Source organism: Puntigrus tetrazona, chromosome 4 (genome assembly GCF_018831695.1).
Source record: "Puntigrus tetrazona isolate hp1 chromosome 4, ASM1883169v1, whole genome shotgun sequence".
Taxonomy (NCBI): Eukaryota; Metazoa; Chordata; class Actinopteri; order Cypriniformes; family Cyprinidae; genus Puntigrus; species Puntigrus tetrazona.
In genome coordinates, this window is record NC_056702.1 from 11407271 (window position 1) to 11423412 (window position 16142).

The 16142-nt window shown below is 40.3% G+C and overlaps 2 protein-coding genes across 30 annotated transcripts in view; one reads left to right on the forward strand and one right to left on the reverse strand.

Moving 5' to 3' along the window:
* acss3 (acyl-CoA synthetase short chain family member 3) overlaps positions 1 to 8957 on the forward strand; it is a 30098-nt gene extending 21141 nt beyond the window's left edge. The window contains exons 10-19 of one of the 7 annotated variants that reach the window (XR_006250736.1): positions 452 to 586; positions 1681 to 1776; positions 1958 to 2021; positions 3925 to 4006; positions 6256 to 6378; positions 6478 to 6577; positions 6968 to 7143; positions 7265 to 7340; positions 8163 to 8267; positions 8921 to 8957. Coding sequence is in view for 5 of the 7 variants with exons in the window: in XM_043237631.1 (XP_043093566.1) it covers positions 452 to 586; positions 1681 to 1776; positions 1958 to 2021; positions 3925 to 4006; positions 6256 to 6378; positions 6478 to 6577; positions 6968 to 7143; positions 7265 to 7340; positions 8163 to 8194 (884 nt within the window). In the remaining 2 variants the exon portion in view is untranslated. Of the gene's footprint in view, positions 1 to 451; positions 587 to 1680; positions 1777 to 1957; positions 2022 to 3924; positions 4007 to 6255; positions 6379 to 6477; positions 6578 to 6967; positions 7144 to 7264; positions 7341 to 8162; positions 8487 to 8920 lie in introns of those variants that run through there. The other 6 variants (XR_006250737.1, XM_043237631.1, XM_043237632.1 and 3 more) reach the window with 6 other exon arrangements.
* ppfia2 (PTPRF interacting protein alpha 2) overlaps positions 7450 to 16142 on the reverse strand; it is a 159047-nt gene continuing 150354 nt past the window's right edge. For all 23 annotated transcript variants that reach the window (XM_043237619.1, XM_043237620.1, XM_043237624.1 and 20 more), the window contains 2 exons: positions 10113 to 10193; positions 7450 to 9465 (listed from right to left, as the gene is read on the reverse strand). In XM_043237619.1, coding sequence (XP_043093554.1) covers positions 10135 to 10193 — 59 coding nt within the window. In that variant the 3' untranslated portion in view covers positions 7450 to 9465; positions 10113 to 10134. The remainder of the gene's footprint in view (positions 9466 to 10112; positions 10194 to 16142) is intronic.

A 16142-nucleotide genomic window follows, 5' to 3' on the forward strand; every position in this document is an offset into this window, starting at 1 on the left:
GTGTTCGGCAGACAAACAGGTGTTGGGTGTAAGTGATAAATGAGAAAATGTAGCATTTAGGGGGGCATTAACCCTTTAAAGGTAGAGAGACTTAGGCCATAACAGACTAATAGCAGAGAGTAGAAGCAGGCATGTTTGGATGCAGCCTATAACTTCTCATTTTGACACTTAAAAGCTCCAGTCTCTGCGTATTACAGTTTAATGGAAAAGAACGACCTGCACATTTTTCTGAATTCGGGAAGATGTGGTATAGATGTGGTATGACCTACATTGTAATCCGTGAATATTCAGAAACACTAGTGCTCTGTGTCACCTGTGAAAAGCTTTCTGCATTACTCACATATGGCAGCGGTGGCAGACAGACTCGTGGTGCCACACACTGCGATGCCAACAGTTTTCTGTCTCACTCTCCTCTCCCCCCCCCTCTCTCTCTCTCTCTGTTTTTTTCCAGTCACTCTTGCTCACTCGCTCACTCTTCCTGCTGTTCTCAGCTCTCCCGTAGCATCTGGCTCCACGACGGATGACGAACAAGTCTGTGTTCTATTTGTGAACGCTTTGCTCTGTGTCATGCTGTCGTCTACTGATAGTGAAGTATTTTTAACTTTTTCTTGATAATGTTTATTTATAAGACATGTAATTTATGCGGGCGTGCAGTGTTGTACAGTACATACTTGGTATGCAATGTTGTGGCAGTAACAGATCTTAGTACACGGGGGATTGGTAGAGTTTTCCTCAGTGTCTGTCATTGAACCTAACCTTAAGGTCTTGGGATCTACATCCAAGGAAGCTTGTTACCTGAAAGAAGAAATAAACGTAAGGCTCGTTCCAGCGGTGGCTAATTGGATGGAGGCAGATCTGAATGCAATCTTTCAGATGATTGTAATAAAGGGGCGTGGCTTAATCAGACTAAATGATTGGATAAGTCCTGCATACTTCACCAGAGAGAAGTTTGCCGTTTCACCGGAAGATCAAGTCATGGTTTACTTTCACGCTTGTCAGATTTTAACGGCCAAAAAACCATCATAACTCATTTTTAGCATACTTTGGCTTTAGTATTTTTTTTTTTTATATTGCGTTGGTCATTATGTAAATTTTCTGTGATCTTTAATTTGCATGTTGTTAGTAAATGCAAGATTTTTTTGGCAAAGTTACCGTTTAGTAAAACTGGCCCCAAGTGTTTTTTTTTTTTTTTTTTTTTTTCATTGTACTATCACTTACTAACAGAAGCACTGAATTGCTCACAGGTAATTGAGATGCATTTATGCATCAAAAAGATTATTAAATATCATTTCCGTGTCACGCTCACTTTTATTTCACCTAGCTGGGCAAGGATCATTTCAAACAGTTGCACTCCCAAGATAATAGTTGACCTGAAAGAGAAAAGTGTCCAGAGAGGAAGAATTTCCATAGAGGAAGTCAACTTCTGCCCTCTTTCTGACTCGTAGAATTAACCTGGTTGCTGCATTTCTATAAGTTAATGACCTCTTTTGTGATTGGTTAACCTGTGGTAGATCGTGTGAAATGTGCAACAAGGCCTCTTCAGTTCTGCTAAATAATAAATACTCATTTATATGCAAATACAGGCAGTGGTATGTTAATAAGCGTATGTTTTTGACACCAGTGCCTCTCTCTGAATGACCCGCTTCTGCAGCTCTCCTCACCGGTGTCTCTCTTTTGTAGAAAGTGGCTCTTCCATCACTGCATCCTGCGTGGGTCTGGGCTGCTCACGCACTCCCCCCGCTGGTACAGCCGGTAAAGCCGTGCCCGGATACAACGGTGAGTTTCCTGTACATTGGTATGCTTCGCGGGGCACGCTTGCGGCTCTTTATTGGTTTATCGCCTCTTTCGTCGCCGGAGTATTACGTGTTACAGCTCTTTTTGATTGACAGTTTTTAACTGGATGGATGGTTCAGTAAGCGACTGAAGTACTCAAACTTCCTTCATCTTTGTCTCATAGTGACAGTGATTGATGATGAAATGCAACAGGTGAAACCAAGGACTCTGGGAAATATCGTGGTGAAGTGAGTCATTTTAATCCTTTCATATTTTATTTGTTATTGACAGAGAGAGCAGGAAGAAGGACGGGTGACGGTAATAATATTAGACCCCGCGTGTCCTGCAAAAATAGTTTTTGCGCCGCCTTTAAGGCACTTTTAGGTGCATCTAGATATTGACTCTGCCTTTTTATAGAGAATAGAGCCCCTTTACTTTACTGATGCACAATTCATGATCGCATCGAAATGTTACCCCCTTCTAAAACGACATTGCCAAGTCCTTGCTTTCAACCGTCCGTCATATAGACACATCCAGTCAGTTTCAGATGTCAAGAAGTCAAGGCCCATACTTTTTAAAAAATATATTTCGAAGATTCCCTTTGCCTCAGAAATGCACAAGCACATTCGATGGGTTGCGATGAACGCTGTTTGATGTCGACTTTAATAAAAGGACAAATATAATGAAATGCCATTTTTTTAAATGTCAGAGAGGGTTTGAATGTGCCAAACTGATTTCAAAATTTCTTTTTCTTTTTTTTTTTTTTTTTCGTAAAGTGAAGCAGTCCGTGATGGCACTGTTTTATCAGTCAACCATTTGAATGCATTTTCAGAAAAAAAAGTTGCTTTTCAACTTCAGTATGGATTGGATTGTCTTGATAAAAAAAAAATATTTATTGCTATTTGATCATAAAAAATTTTATAAGGCAGTCTTTTAGTTCTTAGATTAAAATTTGTAAATATTTGCACTTTTTTTTTCAATGTAAATGTAAAAACTGTGTTCATATAAACTACAAAATAATACATATTTGGATTGGTTCATATTTGGATTACTTTGCTTTACATATTCATCCATAAAAGTTGCAGTACAGATCACATTTAATGTACAACTACAACTAATGTACAATGTGCACAACTAATGTACACATTTCTAAAGTATAGTATAAACCTTTAGATGAAAAGGTTTTAAGGTCATGAGAATCATTTGTCGATCTGTGTTTCTTTGGACCGGTGGTATAGAAGTAGCTCTGACCTCACTGAACTTTAAGAAATGGAGAATAAAAGTAATCATCATCCTCTGTACTATCACATGTTTGTATAGACAGCCCTTTTCTCTTTCTTTTTTTCCATCCGTGTCACGTAGACGCTCCAGTTTTTTCAGGTGCGTCCAGGCCTGCGTCGTGTCCTAAAGATGGTAGCGTAGCTTTTTTTGTTTTGTTTTGTTTGATCTTCACAAATAACTCTCCTTTTTTCTGCCTCCCGCTTCAATCTGCTCGTCGTCTTCTCTACACAATAAAAGATTTACCGACACAAAGGCGAAGCAGAGAGAATCTTTTCATCACACATCTGACTTTGTACGAGGACATTAAGCCGAGTCTGAGCGGAATGACTAATGGGGTCTGGTCTCACACCGTCTGTGTAGAAAAGAGCATTTTCTGTCTTCTTTCAGCCTTTCTTCAGGTACAATACCCGCCTAAGCCATCGAGGCGTCTGTCCTAATCTCGTACATGTTAGTGTTGTTGTCATTTCGCTTCTCAGATAGATTTGATTTTAATCAAGAAAGGCTGCCGGATACGCTCTCGGATTAAAAGGAAATGGTAACTTCTAAAACGAGATGCTGTTTTATACACGAACACTTTGAGGAGGTCCAGGCAGGATATTCGGATGCCTTTTTATCTTAAGTATTTTGATTACGGGCGTCCATTAGGGGTTATGTGCTTTTATTCCTGAAATTTTCTCCATCTGAAAAATGTATTTTATTCCTCCCTTTGTTCCTCTGAATATTGTCATTTATATTCATACTTCAAAGCGTTCTCTGACCCTGAAAGGTTGAAAACATCCTGTTCTTTGATGGTTCAAAGAGCAGCAAGGTCACATCGTGATTTTGTTATTTTTTTCTCTCTAAAAGCACCTCTTTTTCTTCCCTCATCAGGCTTCCTCTGCCTCCCGGGGCGGCTCTCAGTCTCTGGCAGAATCAGACGCTGTTTAAGGAGCTGTACTTCTCCAAGTTTCCTGTAAGAGTTCACTTACGAGATTTAGAGTAGAGATCGACTTATAATATCCTACATGTCAAAGTCAACCTTAATGCTATTTGAAGTTATCCTCACAGGAGCAGAAAGGGCAGTTTTTAAGCCTATTTCATAAATTAATTGTATTCTGAACACAGCATTGAGACAAAAACTAAGTAGATATTTAGAAAAGAACTTGAGAAGAATTAGAGAACACTCAACGTTTTTGAAGTTCAGTTTAAGGGTTCATTTTCGTTTAAATTCTTTAACCAGGTTAAAAAAAACCTGTTTTGTAATAGTGACCTGGCCAACAAATAGCGTAACACAGAATAAAACACACAGCTTGTTTAAGGTGGCTCAGATTAATGTAGTAATTGAAGCACAGTCAATTTAAGAATGCTTTGTAAATGCATCGCTTCAGTCTCAGTAAACATTCACCCATCTATCATCAAAAGTATTTCTAAATGAATAAAACAAAACATTTTTTTGAGACATTACGTGACAAAATGCATGGTAAAGAACTACACCTGTTTTGCAGCTGCGCTAGAGCTAACATTAGCATCATGCTACGTAAGACAGTTAAGAGATTGATGGTGCAAACACTCGACGGTGGTTTACTGTGAGTTTTGAGTGAAAGCGTACTAACCTCCTTTTGCGATCCCATGTGGAATTTGGTCATTTACTGGTAATATCATTATAAAATGTGTATCCTTTTTGGATCACTGTACAATTAAATTTTGGATGTTATTACCATCCATAAAATATCAAAATCTCATAGAAAATCGCATAGAAACTATATGCTATCGTAATCGTGTGTTTATTATAATCTATAGTGGCTGTTATTATGTTTAAGTATAATACACAAGCGTTAACATGTTAGCGTTGACAGCATTTATATATATATATATATATATATATATATATGTATGTATGTATATGTATACATGTAGTTAAAGGGATAGTCTGTCGTCATTTCCTGAAGTAGTTCCCGACCTTTATAAATTTCTTTGTTCTGCTGTTATTTTGTGTCACCAATGACTTCCATAGTATTTTTCCTACTATGGAAGTCAGTGGTGACCCAAAACAGCCTAGTGACAGATGACAGAATTTTTTGAAAGGCGGGTTTTAGGGAAAAGAGAGTACAGGAGCCTAAAGAGCCAGAAAGCCAAGGATAGAAAGAGTGTGGATCTCTGTCAAGGATTTTCACGGTGCACTATGGATGCTCTAGTTCACGCGTGACCAGACGTCCTGCACGCACTCCCCCTGTTGAGCCGAGAGGGTACGAGAACGCAGTCATACGATGATTGTACGGTGTACGTTCAGCCACGGCTACAACCAGCACTCAGGAGTGGGGTGAAATATTAACGGCCCGTGAGAGCAGCTGGTTTACCTCCTAAGGTCACTGAGACCATTTAGAGCCACATCTGTGTGTTCTTTCTACAGTCTCAAATGAAGAGTGTCCAAAGCAGAAAGAAACGTCATCAACTTATGTTAAAGTTTTGATGCGTTATGTTTCAATACTTCGAAGGTTAAGGTGCATTTGGCCACTTGTGCCTCGATCCAAAACTGAGAATATGCTTGTAATAAAATCATCCCAGACAAGCTGGCGAGCGGTCTGATTTCTGATTCTGACAGGTCAGCGTTAGACGGTCTGCGGGGGTGTCGTTTGCCCTTTGATTAGGCCCACTATATCCCTTCCTTTTGATAGTAATCAGGCAGGACAGTCCTAATCCCTTCACAGGAAGGTGCTCGGCGTGTGCTTTCTGATAATTACATCTCAGCGGCTGCTTTCACACCACATGCTGATTGGAATGACAACAGAAAGTTGAAAGGGTGTTTATCACTGAATATATTTTGGGAATGATGTAGTGCTATTTTCTGTGCGGTTAGTCACAGCAAACGGGAAATGAAGATCTGAGGTTTAAAAAAGGATGACAGTGCATCATAAATATCCATATCAGCATGTAAACTAGTGTAGATAGTAATTATCTAGCTTTCTAGCAATCTTTGAGGGTTAATGTTGAATTGCACAGAGCATATTTACTTTGTTATATCTATTACTGTAACTTAACTAAATGTAGCCTCATAAGTATAAGCATGTTTGTTGGGGGATCTATAGCATATAACGCTACGCGTATAATTATGTTTTTTATGTGGTGCAGCACCATCTAGTGCTTGAAAGAAACGGTACATACTGGCACTATTTAATTTCACAGATATGTATTTCGAAGTGTTTTTATTGCACTGCCTCCTAGGGTTACTATGACACCATGGACGCGGGTTTTGTGGACGAGGAGGGCTTCTTGTACATCATGTCTCGGTCCGATGACGTCATTAACGTGGCGGGTCACAGGTTGTCCACCGGTGCCCTCGAAGAGGTGAGAGGATAGACGGCACCCATCATATTAGTAATCTTAAGAGTCTTTGTTACTGCGTTAGCATAGGAATCATACGTTGTGTGTGTGTGTGTCCTTCAGTCTGTCCTGCTGCACCCCTCCGTGGTGGACTGTGCTGTGGTGGGACTGGAGGACCCCCTGAAGGGACACGTCCCACTGGCTTTGTGTGTGCTCCGAAATGGTAAGAATACAACTATGATGCACGTTTAATTGGGTTAAAATGTTAGATATTTTCAGCATCGTTACTCTAGTTTTCAGTGGTACATTGTAATATGCTAATATGGTTAATTGTGGTTCTTATATATATATATATATATATATATATATATATATATATATATATATATATATATATATATATATATATATATGACATTGAAGAATGAAGTAATGATGCTGAAAATCCATGGCTTTGCATACTGTTAGTGTTTGGATGATATTTTTAGGTTCAATAAATGCAGCTTCATTTAGCATCTTTTAATAAAACCCCCCACAAATAAGGATGATGTAACGTTTAGTGATGTTTTAATAAAATGTGTAAGTGGAAATGTGTTTCTGTTTGTGTTTGCAGACTGTCAGAAGAGCGAGGATGTGCTGGCGAGCGAGATGGTGAAACTGGTGAGGGACACCATCGGGCCGGTGGCGGCTTTTAAGAAAGTCGTCTTTGTCAAAGCTCTTCCCAAAACCCGCTCTGGAAAAATTCCACGATCCACTCTCGCCAAGCTGGTGAACCACAAGCCTTATAAGGTACTTTCTGACTCGTTTGACCTTTGCAGCGGTCCTTACAGCAAACACCTGCACATGTTCAGCTTCGGTACAAAAATCATAGTAGTGTCTAATTTGGTCGATTCTGATTTTCAATTCATAGATCAGTCCCACCATAGAAGATCCTGAAGTGTTTAAATACATTGAGAAGGTGCTTAGAGAAACTGTGAAAGAACCTGGTAAATAATTTACAGTAAGACGTGGATGTGCATGTGTACACACACACACACACACACACACGTGAGATTCCTAGAAGAAAGAACCCCTGATTATAACAAATTTTTTTTAAATGTAATTTGTGCTTGAACATAACTTACAAAGATTTTTTTTTGCATAACTTGGACCAAATATGATCAGTAGTTAACATGTTTAAATAATCAAATACTTGATTTTGAGTAGAAAAAGTAAGATATATATATATATATATATATATATATATATATATATATATATATATATATATATATATATATATATATATATATATATAGTGAGATATATTTTGTGTAAAAGAAAATAAAATGAAGGCCATTTTTATATTATATTGTAGCATAATTTTTGTTGTACCCCTAACTGTCAAAGCACCAACAATTGTTTAGTGTTTAAATGTTAGAATTTGAAATGTTATTGACATATATTCACAATGTATTGTTTGACAGTTAAGGGGTAAAACAATATAATAATGATCTCTGTGGTCTTAAGTAAAATGTTCTCTTTCTGATTGGTTGTATATAACCTGGGCAGTATTGAGAGTTAGTATGAGATTCATCTTGTAACGCATGAAATTAAGATTCTGTTAGTCAATGAAGGTGTAACGTCGTGTAGCTTGAGGAAATGCGTTGTAAAAACAGCAACCTTTTTGACTGTACTTTTTTTTTTTTTTTTTTTTATTGACAATGAAAAGTTGTTTGATCACCACATAGTTTTGACCAAAATACAATCAGTAATAAATAAAAAAAAATGGACACAAAATAAAATGATTCTCTGCGCGTGCAAAACAGGGACGTACAAACCGTCGAAGTGTCTGATATAACCAAAAGACGGGAGGTGGAGGGCTGTACAACAGACGTCCCCCGCGTCTCGAACGGAAACATTTTTACACCAAAGTAAGTCACAGCAAGTAAGTCTACTTTCACTACGAGCTAAGCCTGTCCTTCAGCGGTTTGTTCGGACACTCTCCAAACGAGGCCAGCCTATCGGCAAACAGGCGTGGCGAGAGATTTGCGTTTCGTAGTCCAAGACGAGCGCTCCGGCGGTACATTTTGTGCTACTCATGACGGGAAACAATTGGCGTTTTACGTTCTTTTTTTTTTTTTTTTTTTTTTTTTAACCAAACAATAAGAAAGGCATGTGTACGAAGTGAGAGAATATCCCAATTGCTCTATAATGCGACTTAGTGAAGGATCGATTGGCGAAAGTTTCAGAAAGTTTCAAATCATGTAATCATGTCAAGCGGATGAAAATAGGTCTAAAGGCTCCTCATCCGCTCGACATGGATGAATGGACATGGATTACGTGCTGTAAGAATTGTTTTTCTGTAGCGTCTTTCAGGAGTTTAGTTTCTTCCAATTCAATGTTAAATGACATTGCGAATGTTTTATGTAGTAGCTACCTGCTTTTCACGATCCAGTTTAAGAGGAATATTTTTGACATGTAGGCTAATATCCCAAAGGCCTGTGAAAGCCATTTCACCAAATCCTACAAATTTGACTCATTTGTTGAGTAGGTGTTTTTGTGTTGTTGTTTTTTTTTTTTTTAGGTTAAGATCAGACCTGCACCTGAAACCGATAAACGGGGCGTCATAGAGTTAGAAGTGAGGAACTGGCGTAAACTCTTTGACGGCTTTCGGTGGGAGGAACCTCAAAACGCACGAGTGAATGAATAAAAAGTAACAGCATTTCCAAAGTGTCTCCGGGGCGTAGGCGAAAAGTTAAAACAGCAGCATCGTTTAAAACCATGACGTTAAAGGACGCAATGTGCACAAACGTGTGATCTTTTTATACAGATGTGTGTATGCATATATATTTCTTTATATTTATGTCTTTATATATAAAACAGCTTTATTTATAGTGATTTACAGTTGAACCTACACATCCCCTGTAGAAGAAATACACAGTACTTAAGCCGAAGGAGCCGCGTGGCGTGAAAGACAGAAAGAGCGAGAGCACATCGGCGGACGCCCGGGTCGAGGCCTCGGCTCGTTCGGCCCCAGGCTCCTGGCCCTGTCCTCCGTGGCCTTCTGTTGTTCTCTTGGCAGTGTGTGTCGTCGCAATAGTTTGTTCAGGCCAACTTTAAGGTACGACTCTGAAAGAAGCAGGACAGAAGAGAAGATGAGATGTTGTTGTAGTCCATGTGTGTATGATTCAGGTAAGGCTTGTAGGGTAAGGTAAAGTTGTTTAGTAGAAGGTAAGCTGAGACAGTACACTTGTAGATTGTTAGAAGAGCAAGACAGTCTATCGGAAGGCATACCAAAATGTGCTTTTTGAAGTGAGGTGGGAAACTGTCCAGTCATTGCTTGGAGCAAGAATGTTGTGTGACGCAATGGCCATTCATTAGAGAAGGGCTGTCAGGCTAGCTGTTGGGTGGGAATGAAGGGTTTTGTTGGGCCAGCATTGTTTTGGTGCACCTGTTAAGAAGAAGAGCGGCTGCATTTTCTGATAAAGGGGTTTTTGCCAATTGAGTGAGTATTGTGGTTAGCCAAAGTTGGACAGCAGTCTAGATAGGTTTCCTTTTGCTGGGATGGGATTGGTTTCACTGTTCATTGAAAGAGCAGCTCCAAGGTTTGTTTTCATGCGAGTGTGTGTAAACTGTGCAGAGCTGCAGATGTGGCTTGTGATCTGATCATTTCATTTTTTTTTCAATTTTCTTTATTGAAAGTTTGTTTTACAGAAGATGAAACGGAGGAGAGATGCAGTGAAAAGGAGCATAGTTTAGCACAGAGTGAGACTCACAGCTTATAGTATTGATGTTGTCTCAGCAAGAGTAGGTCCTCACAGTGGAGCTGTCCAGACGCTGTACCGCCGACGGTCCAACTGCACGGAAACAGAGAGATGAAGTGAGGGATTTTTTTGGGGAGTCATTTGTCTGTATATGTAGTCAGATGTTGAAAATGGAAGTACAGGTGTGTATCCTGAAATTGAAGTCGACTGAATGTGGGCGATAGTGTGTTTTTGTAAAGACATTGAAGAGAGACACCTTGAAAGTCAGAATCTGCCTTTTGTTCTCTTCTTCTCTGTCTGTGTGTGTTAGAGAGAGGGGGAAAAGAGAGATGTGTGCAAGTAGTTTTGGGTGTATTAAAGGCTTTTTTTTAATGGCAGGTGGGATGACTTGTTTCCACTGTGCAGTATTGTATAGTACTTCAATTGTGAGTTGTTGCAAATTTTTGTTAGTTAGTAAGGGCATGTAGAACAGCAGAGGGTTCTGAAAGGGTGGAGCTAAACTCCAATGGTCAGTTTTTTTCAGTTGTTGTGCTCTACTGTCCGCGAGTTGGTCATGTTATACAATTAGAAAAAACACTGCTATTTTACATTCTCTTGCACACTAATGGAAATAAGTTGATACAGACAATAGTAGTTTGCCAATATTCCTTCTTGTGAAAGAGTCATTAATTGTAAGAGTTTAGAGCTTAGTTTAAAAGTCTGTGGTTTATTTGGCAAGAATGTTCCTATTTGAAAATGTACTGTGCTGATTTGGTCGCTCCAGGCAATCACTGTGCTTCTCTCTCCACTAAGAGCAACCTCAGGCTTGGCTAGTCCTTCTGTCAGGTGCTACTGGCTCTGATGTGTGTAGTTTTGGCTAAGCACAAAGTTATATGTAACTGTACGGTAGTGTAGTGCTGCACCATGCCTATCAAGTAAGGGTACCAATGCTAGAGGCAAGCTGGATCGGGCTGTTCTGTGGAAATGAGCCATTAGAGTTGATTTGTGAAAGTATGTATGCGTTTGTTGTCTTTGAGTAGCTGTGAGCAGAGTAGTCTTCAATCTCAATGAGTACAAAGGAACGTGTGGAAGGTGGAGCCCTGCCACGTCTGTGGAGTTTGCAGCATGCTTTGTTAATTATGTCTGATGGGGTTTAGTGGAAATGAGTGTTAGTAAGTGTGTGAGTGAGGTGTAGAAATGGTTATACATAGAGAAGTAGTAGATCCAGCCACACTGGGGTTAGATGTTGAAGGGGAACATGAACGAGACACTGCTCAGGGTCAGTGTACAGGAGAGCAATCCTGAAGGGCCAGTTTGATTGAACCGTGTGTTAAGAGCAGTAGTAAAGCAATTGGTGACATGATGGTGTTGGGTAGAGAGGAGGCAGAGAAAGTTGTGAAGATTTTTAACTGGTAACGAGAAGCTGCGCCGAGTGCTATTTGAGCAGGAGCTAAAAAGAGCTCTTCCACTACTACATCTCACTGCCAAAGACTACTCTTGCTGGTCCTTCAAGGTACCCACGCATTACTGCCATACTAACACCACTACTGCGACATGCTGGCTGCATCACATTCACCAACTCTCACAAAGCACTTCCCCATGCCATTTACTCCATCCATTCATACAGACAGAAATGTCTACTTTCAAATGAACCAACTTCAATAAAAAAACAACAACCATGTTTTGCATGTATGTATGATTTATGATTTTCACTTCCACAACATAAACAGTTTAATGGAACAAACAAGTGAGAAGGTATGGGACTCATTCTACTAGGACTGTGACAGGATTTTTAATGGGATTAGTACAGAAGTACAGGCCGTGTATTGCACTATCTAAACAGCACTATCTAAACGAGGCCGTGTATTGCACTATCTAAACAGCACTATCTAAAAGCGAGGCCGTGTTTTGCACTATCTATCTAAGCCGTGTATTGCACTATCTAAACAGTACTATCTAGCGAGGCGTGTATTGCACTATCTAAACGAGGCCGTGTTTTGCACTATCTAAGCGAGGCGTGTTTTGCACTATCTAAACAGCACTATCTAAGCGAGGCGTGTTTTTGCACTATCTAAACAGCACTATCTAAGCGAGGCCGTGTTTTGTATTAAACAGCACTATCTAAGGCTTAGATAGTGTTTTGCACTATTAAACAGCATCTGTTTAGATAGTGCAACGTTTAGCAATTCGCTAGATAGCCAAAACACGGCCTCGTTTTGATTAAAGATAGTGCTGTTTAGATAGTGCAAACACGGCCTCGCTTAGATAGTGCTGTTTAGATAGTGCAAACACGCCTCGTTTAGATAGTGCTGCTTTAAAAGTGCTGTTACCTCGCAATAGGATAGTTTAAATAGTGCTGTTTGCACGCCTCGCTTAGATAGTGCTGTTTAGATATCTAAACACGGCCTCGTTTAGATAGTGCTGTTTAGATAGTGCAATACACGGCCTGTTTAGATAGTGCAAAACACGGCCTCGTTTAGATAGTAAACACGGCCTCGTTTAGATAGTGCTGTTTAGATAGTGCAAAACACGGCCTCGCGCTCGTTAGATAGATAGTGCTCGTTTAGATAGTGCTGTTTAGATAAAACACGGCCTCGTTTAGATAGTGCTGTTTAGATAGTGCAAAACACGGCCTCGCTTTAGATAGTGCTGTTTAGATAGTGCAAAACACGGCCTCGTTTAGATAGTGCTGTTTAGATAGTGCCTGTTTAGCATATGCAGTGCAAAACACGGCGCTGCTGTTTAGATAGTGCTGTTTAGATAGTGCAAAACACGGCCTCGTTTAGATAGTGCTGTTTAGATAGTGCAAAACACGGCCTCGTTTAGATAGTGCTGTTTAGATAGTGCAAAACACGGCCTCGTTTAGATAGTGCTGTTTAGATAGTGCAAAACACGGCCTCGTTTAGATAGTGCTGTTTAGATAGTGCAAAACACGGCCTCGTTTAGATAGTGCTGTTTAGATAGTGCAAAACACGGCCTCGTTTAGATAGTGCTGTTTAGATAGTGTTTAGAAAACACGGCCTCGTTTAGATAGTGCTGTTTAGATAGTGCAAAACACTGTTTAGATAGTGCAAAACACGGCCTCGTTTAGATAGTGCTGTTTAGATAGTGCCTCGTTTAGATAGTGCTGTTTAGATAGTGCAAAACACGGCCTCGTTTAGATAGTGCTGTTTAGATAGTGCAAAACACGGCCTCGTTTAGATAGTGCTGTTTAGATAGTGCAAAACACGGCCTCGTTTAGATAGTGCTGTTTAGATAGTGTGCCTCGTTTAGATAGTGCTGTTTAGATAGTGCAAACACGGCCTCGCTTAGATAGTGCTGTTTAGATAGTGCAAACACGGCCTCGTTTAGATAGTGCTGTTTAGATAGTGCGTTTAGATAGTGCTGTTTAGAATAGTGCACGGCCTCTGTTTAGATAGTGCTGTTTAGTTTAGATAGTGCAAAACACGGCCTCGTTTAGATAGTGCTGTTTAGATAGTGCAAAACACGGCCTCGTTTAGATAGTGCTGTTTAGATAGTGCAGTGCAACACGACTCGTTTAGATAGTGCAAAACCGCCTCGTTTAGATAGTGCTGTTTAGATAGTGCAAAACACGCCTCTGTTTAGATAGCCTGTTTAGATAGTGCAAAACACGCCTCGTTTAGATAGTGTGCTGTTTAGATAGTGCAAAACACGGCCTCGTTTAGATAGTGCTGTTTAGATAGTGCTGTTTAGATAGTGCAAAACACGGCCTCGTTTAGATAGTGCTGTTTAGATAGTGCAAACACGGCCTCGTTTTAGATAGTGCTGCTGTTTAGATAACACGGCCTCGTTTTAGATACAGTGCTAGTTTAGAACACGGCCTCGTTTAGATAGTGCAAAACACGGCCCTGCGTTTAGATGGTGCTGTTTAGATCGTAGATTGTAGATAGTGCAAAACACGGCCTCGTTTAGATAGTGCAGTGTTTAGATAGTGCAAACACACGCCTCGTTTAGATAGTGCAAAACACGGCCTCGTTTAGATACAGCCTGTTTAGATAGTGCTGTTTAGATAGTGCAACACGGCCTCGTTTAGATAGTGATTTAGATAGTGCTGTTTAGATAGTGCAAAAACACGGCCTCGTTTAGATAGTGCTGTTTAGATAGTGCAAAACACGCCTCGGCCTAGTGCGTTTAGATAGTGCTGTTTAGATAGTGCTGTGCAAAACACGCCTCGTTTAGATAGTGCTGTTTAGATAGTGCAAAACATGCTCTCTTTAGATAGTGCAAAACACGGCCTCGTTTAGATAGTGCCTCGTTTAGATAGTGCTGTTTAGATAGTGCAAAACACGGCCTCGTTTAGATAGTGCTGTTTAGATAGTGCAAAACACGGCCTCGTTTAGATAGTGCAAAACACGGCCTCGTTTAGATAGTGCTGTTTAGATAGTGCAAAACACGGCCTCGTTTAGATAGTGCAAAACACGGCCTCGTTTAGATAGTGCAAAACACGGCCTCGTTTAGATAGTGCTGTTTAGATAGTGCAAAACACGGCCTCGTTTAGATAGTGCTGTTTAGATAGTGCAAAACACGGCCTCGTTTAGATAGTGCTGTTTAGATAGTGCAAAACACGGCCTCGTTTAGATAGTGCAAAACACGGCCTCGTTTAGATAGTGCTGTTTAGATAGTACAAAACACGGCGTTTAGATAGTGCAAAACACGGCCTCGTTTAGATAGTGCAAACACGGCCTCGTTTAGATAGTGCGTTTAGATAGTGCAATACACGGCCTCGTTTAGATAGTGCTGTTTAGATAGTGCAATACACGGCCTGTTTAGATAGTGCAAAACACGGCCTCGTTTAGATAGTGCTGTTTAGATAGTGCAAAACACGGCCTTTAGATAGTGCAATACGGCCTGTTTAGATAGTGCAATACACGCCTCGTTTAGATAGTGCAATACACGCCCTCGTTTAGATTAGATAGTGCTGCAAAACGGCCTCGTTTAGATAGTGCTGTTTAGATAGTGCAAAACACGGCCTCGTTTAGATAGTTAGATAGTGCAAATAGATAGTGCTGTTTAGATAGTGCAAACACGGCCTCGTTTAGATAGTGCTGTTTAGATAGTGCAATACACGGCCTCGTTTAGATAGTGCTGTTTAGATAGTGCAAAACACGGCCTCGTTTAGATAGTGCTGTTTAGATGCAGATAGTGGAACACGGCCTGCTGATAGTTAGATAGTGCTGTTTAGATAGTGCAATACACGGCCTCGTTTAGATAGTGCAGAAACACACGGCCTCGCGTTTAGATAGTGCTGTTTAGATAGTGCAAACACGGCCTCGTTTAGATACAAAACACGGCCTCGTTTAGATAGTGCAAAACACGGCCTCGTTTAGATAGCAATACACGGCCTCGTTTAGATAGTGCAATACACGGCCTCGTTTAGATAGTGCAAAACACGGCCTCGTTTAGATAGTGCTGTTTAGATAGTGCAATACACGGCCTCGTTTAGATAGTGCCGTTTAGATAGTGCAATACACGGCCTCGTTTAGATAGTGCAGATAGATAGCTATCTAAACGAGGCACTATCTAATAGTTAGATAGTGCAGATAGATAGCTATCTAAACGAGGCACTATCTAACGTTTAGATAGTCCAAGTTCTCCATCTTGAGATGGGTTGTCCTTGAAGGAAGATAAGGAGGGAGGAAACACTGCATATTGTTGATCAGGAATGCTAAACAATGCTGCTGGTACCCAGGATTTAGACTCGTGGATGGAGAGGGATTGCTTTCCTTATCTACTGGATGGACCCGCTTTCACATACTGCTTCCCAGCCCGGAAAAGATAGAAACACAGCTACAATTTCTTCCTCCTGTGTATACCTGTGTATAACAGCCACATTCACAGACAAATACAAAAAAGTGCTAGACAGTACAGGACCAAATCCCAAAAGGATCTTCAGTTCACTGGCAAGACAAGGAAATATGTTTTTACCACATTCGTCGACTATCAAATGAGTATTAAATACATGCTGCTAATCCAGTTGAAACACCCCTTTAATTGTAGTAGGTCCAGTGTGATCTGCTGAACTAGTGCAGTTCAGAAAAAGCA